The sequence below is a fragment of the Hyla sarda genome, chromosome 1 (genome assembly GCF_029499605.1).
Source record: "Hyla sarda isolate aHylSar1 chromosome 1, aHylSar1.hap1, whole genome shotgun sequence".
NCBI classification, from domain to species: domain Eukaryota; kingdom Metazoa; phylum Chordata; class Amphibia; order Anura; family Hylidae; genus Hyla; species Hyla sarda.
Window position 1 is genome coordinate 569,889,811 of NC_079189.1, and position 23,045 is coordinate 569,912,855.

At 44.4% G+C, this 23,045-nt stretch overlaps 1 protein-coding gene across 4 annotated transcripts in view; it reads right to left on the reverse strand.

The window, feature by feature from the left end:
- PIAS2 (protein inhibitor of activated STAT 2) overlaps positions 1 to 23,045 on the reverse strand; it is a 47,410-nt gene that overhangs the window by 18,444 nt on the left and 5,921 nt on the right. For all 4 annotated transcript variants that reach the window (XM_056543339.1, XM_056543334.1, XM_056543324.1 and 1 more), the window contains exons 2-7: positions 18,247 to 18,718; positions 16,227 to 16,311; positions 7,095 to 7,145; positions 6,342 to 6,432; positions 4,524 to 4,658; positions 4,289 to 4,394 (exon numbers count right to left, since the gene is read on the reverse strand). In XM_056543339.1, coding sequence (XP_056399314.1) covers positions 4,289 to 4,394; positions 4,524 to 4,658; positions 6,342 to 6,432; positions 7,095 to 7,145; positions 16,227 to 16,311; positions 18,247 to 18,718 — 940 coding nt within the window. The remainder of the gene's footprint in view (positions 1 to 4,288; positions 4,395 to 4,523; positions 4,659 to 6,341; positions 6,433 to 7,094; positions 7,146 to 16,226; positions 16,312 to 18,246; positions 18,719 to 23,045) is intronic.

Genomic DNA, 23,045 nt, shown 5'->3' on the forward strand with positions numbered 1-23,045 from the left:
TTAAGATTGAGACGCTTGAGGTCCAAAATTGGACGCACAGAACCTTCTTGGGGACCACAAAAAGATTTGAATAGAAACCCCGAAAACGTTCCCCTGAAGGAACAGGAACGATAACCCCCTGGAGAAGAAGAGACTGGAGAGCCGCTCGAAACTGCTTCGCCAGGAGGAGGAGACCGGGGGGCCCGGGATCAAAAAAAGCGATCCCTTGGAATGGATGCAAATTCGATCCGGTAACCGTTGGACACCACGTCCCTGACCCAAGAGTCTTGAATGTGAGAGGTCCAAATGTCTCGAAAAAGTAAGAGACGACCTCCCACCCGAGAAGAAACCGCGGGTGGGAGCCTCACTTCATGCAGAAGTGGGCTTGCGGTTGCCTGATTTGGGCGCAAAACGGCTGGACCGGTTGGAGTCCGACTTCCAAGACGGGTGAGCCCGGAACGAGGGAGCCTTCTTCTCCCTTGTTGGAGCTGGAGGTCTGAAAGGACCGAAAGGAAAAGGCCTTCCTTTGGGACGTAGGGCGAGCCTTATTTTGAGGTAACATGGAACTCTTACCTCCCGTTGCCTCTGAGATAATCTCATCAAGGGGTTTGCCAAAAAGACGGCCACCCGTAAAGGGAAGCTCAGTGAGAGATCTTTTGGAAGCGGCATCCGCATTCCAAGCCTTAAGCCACATAGAGCGGCGGAGAGCCGCTAGATGACCCACAGCATAGGCAGAACAACGGGCTGCCTGCATGGAAGCTGCGCATAAAAAATCCCCGGCTTTAGAGCATTGGAGAGCCAAAGCAGATAGATCCTCCGGGGGGGATCCCGCTAAGATATCCTGACGGAGCTTTTGGCACCAATCCGAAAGGCCCTTGGACACCCATGTAAAGGCGAAGATGGGAAGAAGAGAAGAGACAGCAGCTTCCGTGGCAAACTTCGCTAAGGATTCTACCTTCTTGTCCGTGGGATCCTTGAAGGCAGCGGCATCTGCCAGAGGCAGTGTAGTCGCCTTATTGATCCGGGAAACTGGTGGGTCCACTGAGGGAGGAGAAACCACCTTAGTGACAAAGACCTTGTCAAATTGATAATGATCTTGAATTGTCTTGATTCCCGGGAACCTCTTGTCTGGATGTTTCCATGCGGTCTCCAGAATGTCGTCAAAGTGAAAGGTGTCTCTCAGGGCTGTAACCAAAGAGTTAATCGTTGCAATTAAGTCCGGGCGGTCCTCAGAGTCAGAAGCCGGCTAGGAAGCCTCGTCCACCAGTTCGCCAGGGGAATGAGAATGGGTAGAGGCAGTCCTGGAGGGGGGCGACTCTGACCGAGATCGCGGCTCTGGCGTGGCAGAGCGGCGACTCAGAGAATGTCCTCTGGAGGAGGGACGTTTGTGCCCAGATGACAGGGGGGGGCGGGACCCACGAGGGAAACACTCACGTCTACTTGAAGACTCATTGGAAGAGTCAGACGAGGCACCCCTAGGACGCTTGTGAGAGCGTGAGGAATGTGGAGACGAGGAGCGAGCCCTTCCAGAGGTCCTGCGCAGGGAGGACCCCTTCAAGGTGGACACCACTTCCCGGGAGGCCTCAGCCACCGAGCAGGAGACTTTGTTCAAGTCAGCCATATACTGGGTCAGGGAAGAAACCCAGGCTGGGGGGAGCGGCAGGATCCACCGGGACCGAAGGGGCATCAGGGGGTACCAGGGGGTCTGGGGGAGCAGTGGCGCAGGCAGGACAAGTGGGCTCAGCAGAGCCAGACATTTTGGTATTACAGTGCTTACAGAGATAGTAAGTCACTGAAGTTCCAGATTTCTGTTTAGCAGGAGGAACAGCTCTGGGTACGGACATAATGAGGGAAAAGAAGGGAGATAGGAACTTTCTCACCCTAGTCTGTGTCCCCTGTCAGCTGCAGTGAGGAGACTCGCTCTGTGCAGCTAGAGAGAGAGAGAAAAAGGCCAGCCAATAGGAAGAGAGGGGCGTGCCTGAAGCAAGGCACTAAGTAAATGCCCCCTTCCCACTGAAATTCGCACCCACGGCACTGATTGGAGGCAGCTTCGCGCCTCTGAGCTCTCTCAGCCCCGTGGGCGGAGCCACAGACCGGCCGGGAGAACTGTCATGGCGCCCGCTCCTTGCCCAAAGCGCACTAAGTGAAACTAAGCGGGCGCTGAGAGCGCCCAGCCCGGGACAGTGCCGTGGCTGACAACCGCGTATAAGGCGCTGTGAGACAAGTTAAACACACACACGCACACAAGTGAAGTGCCGGAATAAGGTGCTATGGACGTGACACCCAAGCACACACACACACATACACAAGTGAAGTGCCCCCTATATGAAGCCCCTTCAGGTGCCACTGCTCCCCCAAAAATAAAGTGCAGCCTGTAATAAAGTGCAGCCCTGTAAGTTAGCCCCAAAAAACTAAAGGGTGGGCCAAAACAAGGGGGCCCCAGCTGCTGCGAGTCCGTACCTGTGGAGAAAAAGGGGAGAAGTACTTACCTCAGTCAGAAGAACTCACCTACTGGAGTCTTCAGTCAGCATTAGTTAACTGCATCACGCCTGGCTGCTATGCGCGAGCGAGGCGAGCAGAGAAATAGGGGGACCCGGACCCGTGAGGTACCACCCAAGCGCTGACCATTGGCGAGGGTGGGTTAACAGTGCATATACGCAATGTCTGTGCCCCCTCACTCACAATGGGGAAACGGAGAACCGCAGTCCCCGAGTCCCCACCTGAAAACAGAAAGGAAAAGGAATAAAAAACTAACACGTCCCTAACTAGGAAAACAAAAAAATTAGAATACCTGGTCTGGAGCAACCCAGACCACATCCACCTCCTTAAGACACTAAGCTTAAACTGACTAGCTCAGAGCCTGAAGGCGGGTGTATCCTGCTGGGAGGAGCTGACTTTTTTTTATCACCATAGTGTCACACCTCCTAGAGACAGCAAGATACACCCACTGTCTGTGTCCCCCAATGGAGCCGATAGAGAAATATTATATATGTACACACACACACATATATACATATATACACACACACACACACATACATACGTACTAGTGTGAATACCGCTATCTATTGAGGATTTTATAAACCATCTTCTAGTAGTCAAAACTGGTGATCCATCAGGGTAACCCCTTAAGGACACCAGAATGTTTCATTTTTTCTTCCTCGCCTTCTAATAGACAATTTACATCTTCCACATACAGAACCCATATGAGGGCTTGTTTTTTGCACCAACAATTGTACTTTGTGTACATTTTTGGGGCAAAATAAATTAATTTAATTAATAAAAAAAAAGGAAATTTTGGGATGTTTTGGATCAACATAGTGCATTTTTTCGTAAAAATGTCATGTTATCCTTATTCTGTAGGTTCAAATGATTACAACAATACCCAATTGATATCAGTATAGTTTTGTTTTATTTTATATTTTATAACTTTTTCTACAAAATGAGTATGCATTAAATTGCCCTCTTCTGACCCCTATAGCTTTTTTATTTTTCCATATATGGGGCTATATGAGGGCTCATTCTTTGTGCAGTGATCTGAAGTTTTTATTTTGATGGGACTTTTTGATCTCTTTTTATCAATTTTTTTTCTGGTGTATGAAGGGACCAAAAAAATGGTAATTCTTAATTTTGGTATTTTCTTAAGTTGTTAATTTATGTTAACATCATTTTATTTGGGAAAGTAGGGGTGGGGTTCTACAAACTTAAATTAGGGAAGGGGCTTTTTCACATTTATGAAAATAATTTTTTTTTATTTTTTTATTTTTTTATATTTTATTCACTATTTTTAGGTCATCAAAGGAGACCATTACATGTAATCTTTAGATTGCATACACTGAACAATGCTGTGCCATGGCACAGCATTGTTCAGTGTTATCAGTGCCAAATTATGACTACCTACAGTAAAGGAGCGCTGATCGCATGGATGAAAGGAGGATATGGACAGAAGGGGATCCATCTGCGCTGTAAGTTCATTATGGCCTAGCAATTTTTTCACAGTGGTCCCAATCAGCTCCCTGATTTTTACTGCATTTAGATGCCGCAATCAACTCTGATCGCAGAGTCTAAAGGGTTAGTGCCAGACATTAGCCCGATAGGTGATGTACGGCATTACCCGTGGATCCAGGCTGCTATAAAGCAGTTATGAAGTGCTGAGAGCGCTTCATGAACCGGGAGAGGGCAGAGGGCATACATTTACAGCCTTTTTTCTTAAGGAGCTAAAACCAGTATATTGGAATAATGATGGACACAGAAGCAGCCAATACAGAATGGAAAGTCCAAGACTGGATATGGCATGTCGTACACTCACTCAGTGCCCTGGAATGGTCTGGATTTCTGATGCCTTTTATCTTTAGCTTCTGTAATAACACCGCAGACGTCAGTTGCCGGACCAGGTACACAGACATAGAGTAATTCTACAGCAAAAAAGAAAAAGAAAAATCAGTGAAGAAAGAGAAAATATTTTAATGTGGGTTTAAGAAGGGAAATTGAGTATTTATTATGACCACCCAATCAGTAAGTTATGGTGTTAGGAACTCACCCACCTTTCCAATCTCTGAAGCCCAAGAGATAGAGACTTGGTTTGGGACAGCAGACGACAGGCGAACCAGAGAGGTGATGTTCAGTGGGCGCCCTGGTCGTTTCTGTTCAACACCATTTTTTGGAGGTGGGGCACAACCCTGGAAGAGCAAAACAAGCTTCAATAGCGAAAAATGAGCTGAATGGTCAGTTGCACAACGGACACCATCGAATCTCTACAGACCCCATTGACTATAACTGGATCTGTCTGGTGTCAGTTGTTATGCAGGATGTGATCGTCGAAAAAAAATAATTACTTCTTGCAACATTTTTCTTTTGTCCACTCATGCCCCACTATATTGACAGATTTAGCAAACAGAGCTCCTGCACTGATGTGAATGAGACCTTAGTTACAGTAACAGGCTGTCCAGGCATGCTGGGAGTTGTAACTTTTCAACAGATGAAGGCACAATGGTTATGAAACACTAAGCTAGAGCCATATAAGACGTGCAACATTAGCTATCAGCCCAGTCTCTACTATTATCTTTTGATGTTAATAGAGGAGTCTGGAGCTAGTTGTCAAGGGGGAAAAAAAAACAGATTGAACATTATAGGTGGAATTTCAAGATGGTTCAACTGTGTGACGTCTCCACAGACAAAAAGATCAGTATATTAAACCAATCTCATTACTCTGGTATCATTAAAGGGAATTTGTCATCAGTATCACTTGCACTAACCTGTTGTACAGGCTTGTAGTGCAGGTAACACGGAAGACAATGATACTTACCGGTCCTCACTCTGTTCAACCACAATCCAAGTTCTTCGGTACATGAAAATGACCTACTCGGTGCACATTTCCAAGCCCCACCCCCCATGCACAGTGACGTCCGGCCGGCATCCTCCTATTAAACAACTTTTACCCTGTGCCGATCCTCTGCAGAGTGGAGCACCGCGCACTTTGGGTTTGGGAATGGGGTGTTCTTGGGAACAAACAACCCGTGCACCATGGCAATACCGAAGAACAGGGATTGCCGTGGAATGACGGCATTGAGCACATGAGGTGTGTATACATATCTATGGCCATGCAGGGTACTGACAATCTATTCCTCACTGTTTCCAAGATCTCAGTACAACCAAAGATATATGACCAAAGTTGCTTTTCAATCAGAAAAGTGAATTGCGTTTGGTGCTAAACACTTTAGTATTGTCTCCTATCAAAAATTGCGCCAAACAAAAGAGTAAATAAAGTAACAAAATGTAATTAACCATATAGAATAAATAAAATACATAAATAGTGAAGATCAGCAATAGCCAGAAAAATATGTGAGGATCCAATAGGATATGCTCCTAGAAAATTGCCACCATCAGTAAAGCATATATAAGGCAGTGAAATCACTGTCACAGTGTGCATACATAGAACAGGCAAATGCAAACATAATGTGAACTAGGAGGAGAGAGACAACGTAAACAGATGATCACAAGGTGTGCTATGGGAGCCTGGGAAACAAGAGGCAACAGTGTCCTCACATAGAGCCTGAAAATGAGAGACAGTTATACTCAGGCATAAATGTTGTTACAATGAAGTATAAGCCATTCCCACTGAGGGGAAGGAGGAAGAAAAAATGTTTTTGGCAAGGCTCCCACAAGACATCCACAATCACCGCGTTATACTCACAAAGAGGATCACCCACAACCCCTACGCCGTTTCGCTACCCGCTTCGTCAGGGAACACATTAGCTGAATAAATCCCCTATAAAGATTGTTCTCACTGATCCTTTCTTTGGAGAGCAACTGTAATGAAGATCAATCTTAATGCAATTCCCAAGATCCATTCAGTAACTCACCGGCAACGGAAAGAGCTTCCCATTGACTTTAATACAAAGGCTGCTGGGATAGTTATCCTCCTGAGGACAACTGGTCTCTGCCAAACACAACCTGTTCTCAACGGAAAGAAAAGAATACAAAAATCAGTGAGGATTCAGCACAGAGCATTAAAGGGGTATTCCAGTCCAAAACTTTTTTTTATATATCAACTGGCTCCGGAAAGTTAAACAGATTTGTAAATTACTTCTATTAAAAAATCTTAATCCTTCCAATAGTTATTAGCTTCTGAAGTTGAGTTGTTGTTTTCTGTCTAACTGCTCTCTGATGACTCACGTTCCTATGGGGATATTCTCCCATCATGCACAGCTCCCGGGACGTGACATCATCATTGAGCAGTTAGAAAGAAAACTTCAGAAGCTAATAACTATTGGAAGGATTAAGATTTTTTAATAGAAGTAATTTACAAATCTGTTTAACTTTCCGGAGCCAGTTGATATATATAAAAAAAAGGTTTTGCCTGGAATACCCCTTTAATTTCTAAATCAGGCCCGTGCGACTTATGTGAAACGTTTCAAAAAAAGTCACACATGATACATTAGAGACCACTGCACATCGTACTCTAAATACATACACTTCATGGTCTGCAAATGTAAAAGGTCTAAATGAAATGTCGCACAGGGCCAGGCTGCGACTTTTCCTGCGATAAATTTTGACCTAAAAAAAGCAGACTGTTAAATTCCCCTCATTCTTCCTAAAACAAAACATGGCTGTACCTCAGCTGAACTTGCACAGAATAATCTCTTCGTCCTCCTGGCATATAATCCCTGTGAAAAGAAGAGAGAACGGACACAGGTTTTACAGGATGTAGACATATACCTACACACATTGAATGCATTACTACTCTCTGACTCCGTGTTTCCCAACCAGGGTGCCTCCAGGTGTTGCAAAACTATAACTCCCAGCATGCCCGGACAGCCATTGACTATCCCGGCATGCTGGGAGTTGTAGCTTTGCAACATCTGGAGGCATCCAGGTTGGGGAACACTGCTCTGCTAGTGTAACCAGAACACTATTATAGGGACATATGGATGCTACGGTGGGGGACCCTCTTGGGACCATAAATGAATAAATACAGTTCCGGTCTAACCATAACTTAGTGTACTAACGTTTCAATTTTAGGACGTCTTAGTAATTTTTATTTATACTCCAACATATAAATTAGCACATTTCTAATCTATGACAGTATATTATTTATTTAGCATTTTTTTTTTATTCTGAAGTGCCCTTTTTTCTGATTATTTACGAGTTCTTTTTGCAAAAAAAAAAAAAAAAAACTGACAGGGCTTAATGCATCACACTGCCACTCCGTCTATTGCCAGCAATTAGCTGAGCCACAGTAAGACTCGTTTACCACGGGACACGAGGAAGAAGACGGCAGTGGGGTGCTGAAGCGGTAATACCAGCCAGACACAGAGGCAGGCAGGTGACTTTCGTTTGTTGTTTTATATTCTGTCAGCCCGGGCATTTGTTATTAAAGGAGATAACTCATGCAGAATATTTTATGGGACGGAGCCCATTTTCACCTTAACCCCTTAAGGACCAGGCCATTTTACACCTTAGGACCAGAGCGTTTTTTGCACATCTGACCACTGTCACTTTAAAAATTAATAACTCTGGAATGTTTTTAGTTATCATTCTGATTCTGAGACAGTTTTTTCGTGACATATTCTACTTTAACATGGTGGTAAATTTTAGTGGTAACTTGCATCCTTTCTTGGTGAAAAATCCCCAAAATGTATGAAAAAATTGAAAATTTGGCATTTTTCTAACTTTGAAGCTCTCTGCTTGTAAGGAAAATGGATATTCCAAATAATAAATTTTTTATTCACATATACAATATGTCTACTTTATGTTTGCATCATAAAATTAATGAGTTTTTACTTTTGGAAGACACCAGAGGGCTTCAAAGTTCAGCAGCAATTTTCCAATTTTTCACAAAATTTTCAAACTCAGTATTTTTCAGGGGCCAGTTCAGGTTTGAAGTGGATTTGAAGGGTTTTCATATTAGAAATACCCCATAAAAGACCCCATTATAAAAACTGCACCCCCCAAAGTATTTTCTCTTCAAAATCCCAATGGCGCTCCCTCTCTTCTGAGCATTGTAGTTCGCCAACAGAGCACTTTACATCCACATTTGGGGTATGTTCTTACTCAGAAGAAATGGGGTTACAAATTTTGGGGGGCTTTTTTTCCTATTTTCCCTTGTGAAAATGAAAAAAATTTAGGGTAACACCAGCATTTTAGTGAAATTTTTTTTTTTTTCATTTTCCCATCCAACTTTAACGAAAATTTGTCAAAACACCTGTGGGATGTTAAGGCTCACTATACCCCTTGTTACATTCCGTGAGGGGTGTAGTTTCCAAAATGGGGTCACATGTCGGTATAAATTTTTTTGCGTTTATGTCAGAACCGCTGTAAAATTAGCCACCCCTGTGCAAATCACCAATTTAGGCCTCAAATGTACATAGTGCGCTCTCACTCCTGAGCCTTGTTGTGCGCCCACAGAGCATTTTGCGCCCACATCTGGGGTATTTCCATACTCAGGAGAAATTGCGTTACAAGTTTTGGGGGTCTTTTTTTCCTTTTACCTCTTGTGAAAATAAAAAGTATGGGCAACACCAGCATGTTAGTGTAAAAACATTTTTTTTTTTTTTACACTAACAGGCTGGTGTAGACCCCAACTTTTCCATTTCATAAGGGGTAAAAGGAGAAAAAGCCCCCCAAAATTTGTAGTGTAATTTCTCCCGAGTACGGAGATACCCCATATGTGGCCCTAAACTGTTTCCTTGAAATATGACAGGGCTCCGAAGTGAGAGAGCGCCATGCGCATTTGAGGACTAAATTAGGGATTGCATAGGGGTGGACATAGGGGTATTCTACGCCAGTGATTCCCAAAAAGGGTGCCTCCAGCTGTTGCTAAAGTCCCAGCATGCCTGGACAGTCAGTGGCTGTCCAGAAATGCTGGGAGTTGTTGTTTTGCAACAGCTGGAGGCTCCGTTTTGGAAACACTGCCGTACAATACGTATTCAATTTTTATTGGGGGGACAGTGTAAGGGGGTGTATATGTAGTGTTTTACACTTTATTTTGTGTTAGTGTAGTGTTTTTAGGGTACATTCACACTGGCGGAGGTTTACAGGGAGTTCCCTGCTAGGAGTTTGTGCTGCGGCGAAAAATTTGCCGCAGCTCATACTTGAAGCAGAAAACTTACTGTAAGCCTGCCCGTGTGAATGTACCCTGTACGTTCACATGGGGGGGGGGAACCTCCAGCTGTTTCAAAACTACAACTCCCAGCATGTACTGACAGACCATGCAGGCTGGGAGTTGTACTTTTGCAACAGCTGGAGGCACACTGGTTGGAAAACCTTCAGTTAGGTTCTGTTATCTAACTCAATATTTTCCAACCAGTGTGCCTCCAGCTGTTGCAAAACTACAACTCCCAGCATGTACTGATCACCGAAGGGCATGCTGGGAGATGTAGTTATGCAACAGTTGGAGGGATCGCAAATACAACTCCCAGCATGCTGAGACAGCTGTTTGCTGTCTGTGCATGCTGGGATTTGCAGTTTTGCAACATCTGGAGAGCTACAGTATAGAGACCACTGCAAACTGTGGCCCTCCAGATGCTGCAAAACTACAAATCCCAGCATGCCCTGAGAGCAAACAGTTGTGGGGGCATGCTAGGAGTTGTAGTTTTGCAAGATCTGGAGGGCTATAGTTCAGAGACTACCATATAGTGGTCTCAAACTGTAGCCCTCCAGCTGTTGCAAAACTACAACTCCCAGCATGCCCAAACAGCTGTCTGGGCATGCTGGGAGTTGTAGTTTTGCAACATCTGGAGTGCTACAGTATAGAGACCACTGTATAGTGGTCTCGGACTGCAGCCCTCCAGATATTGCTAGGCAACTTACCGGCTTCCGTCGGATCCAGGGAGCCTGCTGCACGACATCACCGCCCGCCGATCGTCGCCCGCAGCCTTTGCAGATCGGTAGGTGGACTCCGGCGCCGGTCCTCTGTCGTTTCCCCGTTCTGCCCCGCCTATTGTGGGTGGGCAGAACGGGGGAAATGAACGTTAACCCCCCCCGCCCCCGATCTGCTATTGGTGGTCGCGTCTAGACCACCAATAGCAGAGATAGGAGGGGTGGCACCCCTGCCACCTCACTCCTATCTCTTCAGGGGGATTGTGGGTGTCTTAGACATCCGCGATCCCCCTTATATTCCGGGTCACCGGGTCAGCATAGACCCGTAATGACCCGGAATCGTGCAAATCGCAAGTGTGAATTCATGTCGATCAACAACATGGGGGGGTCTGATGACCACCCTGGGCATTTGCGCGGGATGACTGCTGATCGATATCAGCAGTCACCCCGGTCCGGTCCCCGCCCGGCGGGGACCGAAATTCCCACGGACGTATGAGTACGTGCCTGGTCCTTAAGACCCAGGGTGCAGGGACGTACTCATACGTGCTTGGTCCTTAAAGGGTTAAAGGGGTACTCCGGTGAAAACCTTTTTTCTTTTAAATCAACGGGTGCCAGAAAGTTAAACATATTTGTAAATTACTTCTATAAAAATTTTTTAATCCTTCCAGTACTTAATAGCTGCTGAATGCTACAGAGGAAATTCCTTTATTTTTGGAACACTGATGACACCACGAGCACAGTGCTCTCTGCTGACATCTCTGTCCATTTTAGCATAGCAGATGTAAGATGTATGCTAAGGGCAGCATGGTGGCTCAGTGGTTAGTACTGCTGCCTTGCAGTGCTGGGGCCTTGGGTTCAAATCCCACTAAGGACAACAATAAATAAAGAATTATTATTATAATGACGTCAGCAAACAGCACTGTGCTCGTGATGTCATCAGAGAGAATTCCAAAAAGAAAATAATTTCCTCTGTAGTATTCAGCAGCTAATAAGTACAGGAAGGATTAAGATTTTTTAATAGAAGTAATTTACAAATATGTTTAACTTTCTGGCACCAGTTGATTTAAAAGAAAAAAGGTTTTCACCGGAGTACCCCTTTAAGGACCCGGCCATTTTTTTGCACATCTGGCCACTGTCACTTTAAGCATTAATAACTCTGGGATGCTTTTACTTTTTATTCTGATTCCGAGACTGTTTTCTCGTGACATATTCTACTTTATGTTAGTGGTAGATTTCCGTCGATACTTCTTGGTGAAAAATTCTAAAATTTTATGAAAAATGTGAAAATGTAGCATTTTTTTTTATTTTTTTTATTTTTTGAAGCGCTCTGCTTGTAAGGAAAATAGACATTCCAAATAAATTATATATTGATTCACTAATACAATATGCCTACTTTATGTTGGCATCATAAAGTTGAAATGTTTTTACTTTTGGAAGACATCAGAGGGCTTCAAAGTTCAGCAGCAATTTCCAAATTTTTTGCAAAATCTTAATTTCTTACACTCGCATGTTCTTGTAGACCCAGTTTTAGAATTTTTACAAGGGGAAAAAGGAGAGAAATTACCCTAAAATTTACAACCCAATTTCTCTCGAGTAAGCAAATCTCTCATATGTGTATGTCAAGTGCTCTGTGGGTGCAAAATTTTTAACCCCATCTCTTCTGAGTATGGAAATACCCCATGTGTGGACGTCAAGTGCACTGCAGGCGAACTACAATGTTCAGAAGAGAAGGAGTCACATTTGGCTTTTGGAAAGCAAGTTTTGCTGAAATGGTTTTTGGGGGCCATGGAAGCGCCTATGGTGAACAGCAAAAAAAAAAAAAACACATGGCATATTATTTGGGAAACTACGACCCTCAAGGAACGTAACAAGGGATACAGTGACCCTTAATACCCCACAGGTGTTTGACGACTTTTCGTTAAAGTCAGATGTGTAAATGATTTTTTTTTTTTCCACTAAAATGCTGTTTTTCCACCCAAATTTAACATTTTTACAAGGGGTAATAGGATAAAATGCCCCCCATTGTAACATCATCTCTTCTGAGTATAGAAATACCCCATGTGTGGATGTCAAAAGCTCTGCTGGCGCACTACAATGCATGCTCCCCACACACACGCACGCACGCACACACACACACACACACACACACGTGACCCCATTTTGGAAACTACACCCCTCACAGATTTTAATAAGGAGTGCAGTGAGCATTTACACCCCCCACTGGCGTTTCATTTTCACGGACCACTGTTTCAAAATCTGTCAGACACCTGTGGGGCATAAATGCTCACTGCACCCCTTATTACATTACATGAGGGGTGTAGTTTCCAAAATGGGGTCACGTGTGTGTGTGTGTGTGGGGGGGGGTGCATTGTTCTGGCACCATGAGGGCTTTGTAAACACACGTGGCCTTCAATTCCTGACAAATTTTCTCTCCAAAAGCCCAATGACGCTCCCTCTCTTCTGAGCATTGTAGTTCACCCGCAGAGCACTTTACATCCACACATGGAGTATGTTCTTACTCAGAAGAAATGGGGTTACAAATTTTGGGGGTCTTTTTTCCTATTTTCCCTTGTAAAAATGAAACATTTTGGGAAACAGCATTATAGTTAAATTATTTTTTTCTTTTTTCCATACAAATTTTACGAAAATTCGTCAAACACCTGTGGGGTGTTAAGGCTCACTATACCCCTTGTTACGTTCTGTGAGGGGTGTAGATTCCAAAATGGGGTCACATGTGGGTATTTTTTTTGCGTTTATGTCAGAACCGCTGTAAAATCAGCCACCCCTGTGTAAATCACCAATTTAGGCCTCAAATGTACATAGTGCGTTCTCACTCCTGAGTCTTGTTGTGCGCCCGCAGAGCATTTTACGCCCACATATGGGGTATTTCAGTACTCAGGAGAAATTGCGTTACAAATTTTGGGGGTCTTTTTTTCCTTTTACCTCTTGTGAAAATCAAAAGAATGGGGCAACACCAGCATTTTAGTGTAAAAAATTTAATTTTTTTACACTAACAGGCTGGTGTAGACCCCAACTTTTCCTTTTCATAAGGGGTAAAAGGAGAAAAAGCCCCCCAAAATTTGTAACCCAATTTTTCCAGAGTACCAAAATACCCCATAAGTGGCCCTAAACTGTTTCCTTGAAATACGACAGGGCTCCGAAGTGAGAGAGCGCCATGCGTATTTGAGAACTAAATTAGGGATTGCATAGGGGTGGACATAGGGGTATTCTACGCCAGTGATTCCCAAAAAGGGTGCCTCCAGCTGTTGCTAAACTCCCAGCATGCCTGGACAGTCAGTGGCTGTCCGGAAATGCCGGGAGTTGTTGTTTTGCAACAGCTAGAGGCTCCATTTTGGAAACGCTGCCGTATGATCCGTTTTTCATTTTTATTGGGGTAGGGACAGTGTAAGGATGTGTGTGTAGTGTTTTACACTTTATTTTGGGTTAGTGTAGGGTAGTGTAGTGTAGTGTTTTTAGGGTGCACTGGCAGGGGTTTAAAGTGAGTTTCCCACTAGGAGTTTGCGCTGCGGAGGAAAATTTGCCACAGCTCAAACTTGAAGCAGGAAACTCACTGTACCCGCCTGTGTGAATGTACCCTGGACATTCACATTGGGGGGGGGGGGGGGGGGGGGGGAAATCTCCAGCTGTTGCAAAACTACAACTCCAAGCATGCACTGAAAGACATTGCATGCTGGGAGTTGTACTTTTGCAACAGCTGGAAGCACACTGATTGGAAAACCTTCAGTTAGGTTCTGTTACCTAACTCAGTATTTTCCAACCAGTGTGCCTCCAGCTGTTGCAAAACTACAACTCCCAGCATGTACTGATCGCCGAAGGGAATGCTGGGGATGTAGTTGTGCAACAACTGGAGGTACGCAACTACAACTCTCAGCATGGCGAGACAGCCCTTTGTTGTTTGTGCATGCTGGGAGTTGTAGTTTTGCAAGATTTAGAGGGCCACGGTTTAGAAACCTCCGCACAGTGATCTCCAAACTGTAGCCCTCCAGATGTTGCAAAACTACAAATCCCAGCATGCCCAGACAGCAAACTGCTGTCTGGGCATGCTGGGAGTTGTAGTTTTGCAAAATTTGGAGGGCTACAGTTTAGAGACCACTGTATAGTGGTCTCCAAATTGTAGCCCTCCGCATGTTGCTAGGCAACTACTCACCGGCTTCCGTAGGATCACGCACCAGGGAGCCGCATCTCATCGCCGCCCGCTGTCGATTGCTGATGGTAAGTGACCTCCGGCGCCGGTCACCACCGGTTCCCCCGCTTTGCCAGGACAACAGTCGTGTGCAGAGCGGGGAATTGAGCTTTAACACACACACACACCCGATCTGTTATTGGTCGGTCGCTATTGGACACCCCCGATCCCCCTTATTTTACGGGTCATCAGAGACCCATATGACCTGGAATAGCCACAGATCGCCGGTCTGGATTGACTGTCGATTTTTTGATGACATGGCTGGGGTCTCAGGACCCCCCCCAGGGGTTTGCAGGGGATGCCACAGGAATGATCTCAGCAGGCATCCCGGTTCGGTCCCCGAAATTCCCAGGGCGTCAGGTCATACCTGTATGCCTTGGGTCCCTAAGTGGTTAATCTCACCTGCTAATTCTCAGCTCCAGCCTCCAACCTATCCAGATTCATGTGTAATAAAGCACTGTCCTCTTTTTTTGTTAATTACTTTATGAAGTTTGTCATCTGCAAATATTTATAACCTCTAGAAGGTCATTAATGTATTAAAGATAAAAGACACCCCCACTAACCTGAATAAACAGGATTATAGGGTGGGTGACCATTTCTTATGATCTTCACCAGACCAAAATCTGGCCAGCTAACCAAATAGTTTGACCGTGACTCTGCTTTTTCTTCATATCCCTCTCACTTCTCTTCTGCCCCCCCCCCCAAACAACAGACTCCCCCAAACCTGGCTCTGGCCCTATTGGATATTTACCCAATCAGAGTTGATATTGAGATTTGACTTTGTTCCAGTGCTATGCACGTATGTATGACAAGCTGATTCTGGAGCTGTGTCATTGCTTGTGTAGTGGCCACAGTGTACGTGCCAGGCTTGCCACACAGAAAGCAGGTAAATATTGATGCAGGGCAAGTTGGACCGGAGGGAGATGGCGGCATTATCATTACTAACAAAGCAATGAAAACACCCCCTTTGTTTCTGCAAATTAGCATAAATGCATTTATAGCCTTATCTACAGAACGGCAGGACAGATTTTGGTCAGGTAAAGATCATGCGCAGTGTACAGCTGCTGCTCCGCGATGTCTGTGAATACACTTCCTTCGAGTGCTGCAACAAGGTAAGGGGGGGGGGGTGCAGCTGGAGGCACACCATAGGGTCGGGTCACCGGCGGATCTGTTACATGTGACCTTACCCTTATACTGAATAATAAAGATGGCACTTGAAGGCTTGATTCTCAGAAAAATGTATTAACCATAATGTAACATGAAACATTTGGTCTTTTATTTGAACCTTTTCACACACAAACGAAATACGATGTTCCAGAGAAACAGGTAGATTGAGCACTGTGGAATGGCAGCAACTGCTGCACTCTATTCAACACAACAAAACCCCATTTTTTGCTTTCACTTCTATATTGTACATGATATCACCTAGCATATCCTCATATTAAGGGGATATTCTTAAACTTGTCAACACATTTGCAGGGGGAGACTGGAAGGAAAAAAATATACTACCCCCCTGGTCACTTCTATTCCAACAATGACGTTACTCTGGAGCCCCAAGTAGAAGTTCCCAGTAATGACTCTGTACAATGTATACAGCACTTCTGCAGATAATTACTGGCCTCAGGAGTCCACCGCAGATTTGTTGTCAAGCACAGAATACCCCTTTAACAGTATGCGGCTGAGCAGACAAGCAATAAACAGAGAAAACAATAAAAGGTACTACCTGGAAATGCATATTTCACGCACTTGCTGAGGAGTCAACGCAAAGATAAAGAATTTCTCTTGAAACCGTTGCATACTGTTGTGAACTGGAATACAACAAATGTACTTTGTAATCATACTTTTTATTTTACCATAAAATGTACGGCATAACAAAAACAAAGAAAATTGTGGGGGGAAATTGCACAGTGCAATTCATGGTAAAAATGGCATGTTATCTTTATTCTGTAGGTCAATACGAACAAAATGATACCCCATTTATATAAAGTTTTCTATTACTGTACTAAACAGAATTTTTTTTTATATATATATATTTCCTTTTTATAGAAATCGTGGCCTATAAAATCAAGGCTTTGTCCAAGCATGGTGAGGGTTGGCTAGCACTCAATAGGACAGGAGAGAGCACAGAGGAGTCCTATCAGACAGGAGAGAGCACAGAGGAGTCCTATCAGACAGGAGAGAGCACAGAGGAGTCCTATCAGACAAAAGAGAGACCAGAGGAGTGCTATCAGACAGGAGAGAGCACAGAGGAGTGCTATCAGACAGGAGAGAGCACAGAGGAGTGCTATCAGACAGGAGAGAGCACAGAGGAGTCCTATCAGACAGGGGAGAGCACAGAGGAGTGCTATCAGACAGGAGAGAGCACAGAGGAGTGCTATCAGACAGGGGAGAGCACAGAGGAGTGCTATCAGACAGGGGAGAGCACAGAGGAGTGCTATCAGACAGGGGAGAGCACAGAGGAGTGCTATCAGACAGGAGAGAGCACAGAGGAGTCCTATCAGACAAAAGAGAGACCAGAGGAGTGCTATCAGACAGGAGAGAGCACAGAGGAGTGCTATCAGACAGGAGAGACCACAGAAGAGTGCTATCAGACAGGAGAGAGCACAGAGGAGTCCTATCAGACAGGGGAGAGCACAGAGGAGTGCTATCAGACAGGAGAGAGCACAGAGGAGTGCTATCAGACAGGGGAGAGCACAGAGGAGTGCTATCAGACAGGGGAGAGCACAGAGGAGTGCTATCAGACAGGGGAGAGCACAGAGGAGTGCTATCAGACAGGGGAGAGCACAGAGGAGTGCTATCAGACAGGGGAGAGCACAGAGGAGTGCTATCAGACAGGGGAGAGCACAGAGGAGTACTATCAGACAGGAGAGAGCACAGAGGAGTAATATCAGACAGGAGGGAGCACAGAGGAGTGCTATCAGACAGGAGAGAGCACAGAGGAGTACTATCAGACAGGAGAGAGCACAGAGGAGTACTAGCCCACCCTCACTTACTGGACTTTGTCCATGCCTGTGCTTCAGCTCGGACAAAGCTGTGATTTCTATGAAAAAGAAAATTTTCTTATGAAGTATATTAGAAAGGTTAATGTTTTGCCAAGATGTACAACATAAAAAGAAGTTTTGGAATCTGACAGTGCCCATTTAAGAACCAATGGAGGAAAAAAAAACAAGCTAAGAAGGACTCCAGCATGGACAATTACAATGGGAATCCATAAGAGAGAACCTGACATCACATTTTCTACAACAGTGTTTCCCAAACGCGGTCCTCAAGCACCCCCAACAGGTCATGTTTTCTGGATTTCCTTAGTCTTTCACAGGTGATATAACTGTGGTGATGCCTGATTCACTGACCATAATTATATCACATGTGAAAGACTAAGGAAATCCAGAATTCATGACCTGTTGGAGGTACTTGAGGACCGCGTTTGGGAAACACTGTTCTACAATTTTAGATCTTTTCAGCCATCTTGTTATCTTGTTATATGATACAGTTTAGCCAAATTATAAGCGGAATTACCTGTTTTGTAATTGGCTAGAAAGCACCACATGTATACTGGTACTTTCTGACTGCTGTGAACGCCTTCAAGCTCAGTGACACACAGCAGCAACTTTCAGGGTGTCTTGATATCATAATAGGCAGACTATATAGACACCACTCATAAGACCTTTCCTACTATCATGTATCATAATTAATGTTTAGTGAGCCAGACACCAAGTAATCCCACTGAATCTCCACACTCTTACCCAGACTGGTCGGTTTGATGAGCACATCAAGAACATCATAGAAGGGAAGACTTCGGAGATGAACATCTGGATGGACAGGTGGGATTGGGGGAGAAAGTTGCTGCAAGTCAAAATGTGGCTTGGTGTCCTGTAGGAGTACTGTACCAAGAGGGGATGCAGGAGAGTGCGGAGCTACAGAAGTGGAAGGTAAGGAGTGGATTCCAGCCACAGCGAGGTCTGAATCTACTGAGGAGTTGCTATCCAAGTTGAAGATGTTCGATCTGATGGATGAGAGGCCTGGAACTGTGTCTAATGTCCGAGGAAACCTCCTCCTATAGAGCTCTTTGATTTTAATCTGAACAGCAGGGCTGCATCCGTTCTTCAGAAGGTGAAGTGCTCTCATGAGGAGGTCGTGTTTGCGCCCACTTTTGTTGCGGCCAGCAAAGCCCAAGAGTACTTGCAGTTCTGACACTCGAAAACTGGATACCATGTTCTAAAAGGAGAAATGAGATATTAGGAATACAGAACTAAAGCATGTCTCAAAATCCACTTCCAGTCCTGGTGGCAACCTCTGAGCCAGAGACATGTCCTATAGGCTTGCATGGGACTTCTGCCAAATACATCTGTAGATTGTAATAGTGCCGGGCTCAGAAGTTGCAGAGAATTTTAAACAGATATCCTGCCTCCAGGTCGATTGTTAAAGGTACGCTTTAAAAGGGAATCTGTCAACAAGAAGGCCGTTATAGCAAAGTGGAATAAAGCTCCTTAGCTAAGGCTGGGTCCACACCACGTTTTTGCAATACAGTTCCCGTATAAGTTTTCAATTTGAAAACCGTACAGAACCTTATTGAAAACCGTATGCATTGACTCTCCATTGAAAACCATATGCCAAAAGATTCATCCGGATGTGTCCCTTTTGGATCCTATACGGTTTTGTCAGGTTTTTTTTCCCGTACCCAAAACCGTAGCTTACCATGGTTTTTGGTCAGGATACGGATGCAACCAGCCATCATTTTTCAAACCGTATAGGGATTAAAATTTGTACACACGTTTTGATACAGTTTAGTCAGGTTTTGAGGAATCCGTTTTTTATCAAAAACCTGATACGGGAACTGTATTGCAAAAACGTAGTATGAACCTAGTCTAAGGAAGATGTATTACATGTAAATAGATAGGGTCCTAGCCCATGGCATATCTATATACATTTAATATGTTTTCCTTAACTAGGGTGCCTAGCTGTAAGGAACTTTATTCCACTTTGCTATACTGGCCTACTTGTTCATAGGATTCCTTTAACCTATTGGGCACAGAGGGCTTTCCTTTACGCCCTTCGCCCACTCCTTTTCTATAGCGCGGCATAGCGGGTCAGGCCCTGCCTCTGACAACGGCCAGGACCTGTGGCTAATAGCGCGTAGCACTGATCGCAGTGCCGCACACTATTAACCCTTTAGACGCGGCATTCAAAGTTAAATGCAGCGTCTAAAGTGAAAGAAAACGAATGCCGGTTAGCTCAGGGGGCTGTTCGGGATCGCCACGGTGAAATCGCGGCATCCCGAACAGCTGTAGGACAGCAGGAGGGTCCCCTTACCTGCCTCCTGGTGTCCGATCGCTGAATGACTGCTCAGTGCCTGAGATCCAGGCATGAGCAGTTGTCAAGCGGCAGAATCATTGATCAATGGTTTCCTATGAGAAACCATTGATCAATGTAAAAGATCAGTGTGTGCAGTGTTATAGCCCCCTAAAAAAAAAAAAAAAAAAAAGAGTGAAAAAAAAAAAAAGTTAAGATCATTTAACCCGTTCCCTAATAAAAGTTTGAATCACCCACTTTTTCCCGTAAAAAAAACAAAAACAAACTGTGTAAATAAAAATAAACATGTGATATCGCCGCGTGCGGAAATGTCCAAATTATAAAAATATATTGTTAATTAAACCGCACAGTCAATGGCGTATACGCAAAAAAATTCCAAAGTCCAAAATGGCATATTTTTGGTCACTTTTTATATCATAAAAAAAATTCATAAAAAAGCGATCAATAAGTCTGATCAATACAAAAATTGTACCACTGAAAATGTCAGATCACTGCGCAAAAAATTTGCCCTCATACTGCCCCATACGCGGAAAAGTTATAGGGGTCACAAGATGACAATTTTTAACGTATACATTTTCCTGCATGTAGTTATGATTTTTTCCAGAAGTACGACAAAATCAAACCAATATAAGTAGGGTATCATTTTATTCGTATGGACCTACCGAATACAGATAAGGTGTCATTTTTACCGAACAATGTACTGCGTAGAAAGGAAGCCTCCAAAAGTTACAAAAATTGTGTTTTTTTCTTCAATTCTGTCACACAATAATTTTTTTCTTCTGTTTCGCCGTAGATTTTTGGGTAAAATGACTGATGTAATTACAAAGTAGAATTGGTGGTGCAAAAAATAAGCCATCATTTGGATTTTTAGGTGCAAAATTGAAAGGGTTATGATTTTTAAAAGGTGAGGAGGAAAAAACAAAAGTGCAAAAACGGAAAACCCGAGGTCCTTAAGGGGTTAAACAAATATCTTACCGCCTGGACATCATTGGAGGTACGCATTAAATCAAACTTAACAAAAAGGGCTATTGTTGCAAGTGGAATAAAGCTTCTTAGAGCTAGGCATTCTAGCTAAGGAATACAAAAAAAAAAAGGGGACATTGCCCAAAAAAAATAAAGGGAACACAAACAACAAAATGTAACTCCAAGTCAATGACACTTCTGTGAAATCACACTGTCCACTCAGGAAGCAACACTGATTGACAATCAATTTCACATGACATTGTGCAAATGGAACAGACAACAGGTGGAAATTATAGGCAATTAGCAAGACACCCACAATAAAGGAGTGGTTCTGCAGGTGGTGACCACAGACCACTTCTCAGTTCCTATGCTTCCTGGCTGATGTTTTGGTCACTTTTGAATGCTGGCTGTGCTTTCACGCTAGTGGTAAAATGAGATGGAGTCTACAACCCACACAAATGGCTCAGGTAGTGCAGCTAATCCAGGATGGCACATCAATGTGAGCTTTGGCAAAGTGGTTTGCTGTGTTGTCAGCGTAGTGTCCAGAGCATGGAGGCACTACCAGGAGACAGGCCAGTACATTAGGAGACATGGAGGAGGCCGTAGGAGGGCAACAACCCAGCAGCAGGACCGCTACCTCCACCTTTGTGCAAGGAGGAGCAGGAGGAGCACTGCCAGAGCCCTGAAAAATGACCTCCAGCAGGCCACATATGTGCATGTGTCCATTCAAACGGTCAGAAACAGACTCCACGAGGGTGGTATGAGGGCCCGATATCCACAGGTGGGGGTTGCGCTTACAGCCCAACACCATGCAGCACGTTTGGCATTTGCCAGAGAACACCAAGATTGGCAAATTCGCCACTGGTGCCCTGTGCTCTTCACAGATGAAAGCAGGTTAACACTGAGCATGTGAGTCTGGAGACGCCGTGGAGAACGTTCTGCTGTCTGCAACATCCTCCAGCATGTTTGGCGGTGGGTCAATAATGGTGTGGGGTGGCATTTCTTTGGACGGCCGCACAGCTGTGCTTGCCAGGGGTAGCCTGTCTGCCATTAGGTACCGAGATGAGATCCTCAGACCCCTTGTGAGACCATATGCTGGTGCAGACCTGAATCAGACTGAGCACATCTGGGACATCATGTCTCGCTCCATCCACCAATGCCACGTTGCACCACAGACTGTCCAGGAGTTGGCGGATGCTTTAATCCAGGTATGGGAGGACATCCCTCAGGAGACCATCTGCCACCTCATCAGGAGCATGCCCAGGCATTGTAGGGAGGTCATACGGGCACGTGGAGTCCACACACACACACTACTGAGCCTCATTTTGACTTATTTTAAGGACATTACATCAAAGTTGGATCAGCCTGTAGTGAGGCTTTCCACTTTGATTTTGAGTGTGACTCCATATCCAGACCTCCATGGGTTGATAAATTTGATTTCCATTGATAATTTTTGTGTGATTTTGTTGTCAGCACATTCAACTATGTAAAGACAAAAGGTATTTCATACGATTAGTTCATTCATTCCGATCTAGGATGTGTTATCTTAGTGTTCCCTTTATTTTTTTGAGCAGTGTATATAAAAATGCCATAAAACTCATCTGTAGGCTCCCCATGGAGCATGAAGTTCCTGGTTGCAGATGTCTGGCACGCTGAAATAGCACATCTATTTGGCTGACCAGATAAGCTCACAATAATGTCATATAGTTTTGGTGTGTTCCTGTTTCTGTCTGGCATATTAGCTTTAACGTAGATAATAAAATTTGTCACAAGCACTTCTGCACCACTAAGGGCCCTAATATTTGGTCTGAGCCTTGACGTACACAAGCACCACTTCTTGTTTTCAAAAAAAGCATTGGAAGAAAGCAGTGGGGATTGCTGCATAGTCTTTGTTTGGTGATTAAATTTGGAACGACAAGGTGCAGAAGACCACAGAAGCACAGATTGCAAGAGGTGTACAACTTTGTTCTTGTCTGTAAAGCGATCAGTTTCCCGTCGATCAGTGTGAATTCACAGAAGATGAGAAAATGTCTGGTCATCTGTGCTAGACAAGCAGGGGGCCAGGAATTCACGGCTAACCTTGTGGGCTTTCCTCATGCAGCAGTATGAAAAGTATAGAGAAAATGGTGTGATCGAGATAAAAACATCCAAACACTGTGGACAGAAACACAACTAAAAGTTTTGGGCTGAAAATTAAAATTTGGTATGTCAAAGCATGCTGGGAGTTTTGCAACATCTAGAGGGACACTGTTTAGAGGAAACACTGCCA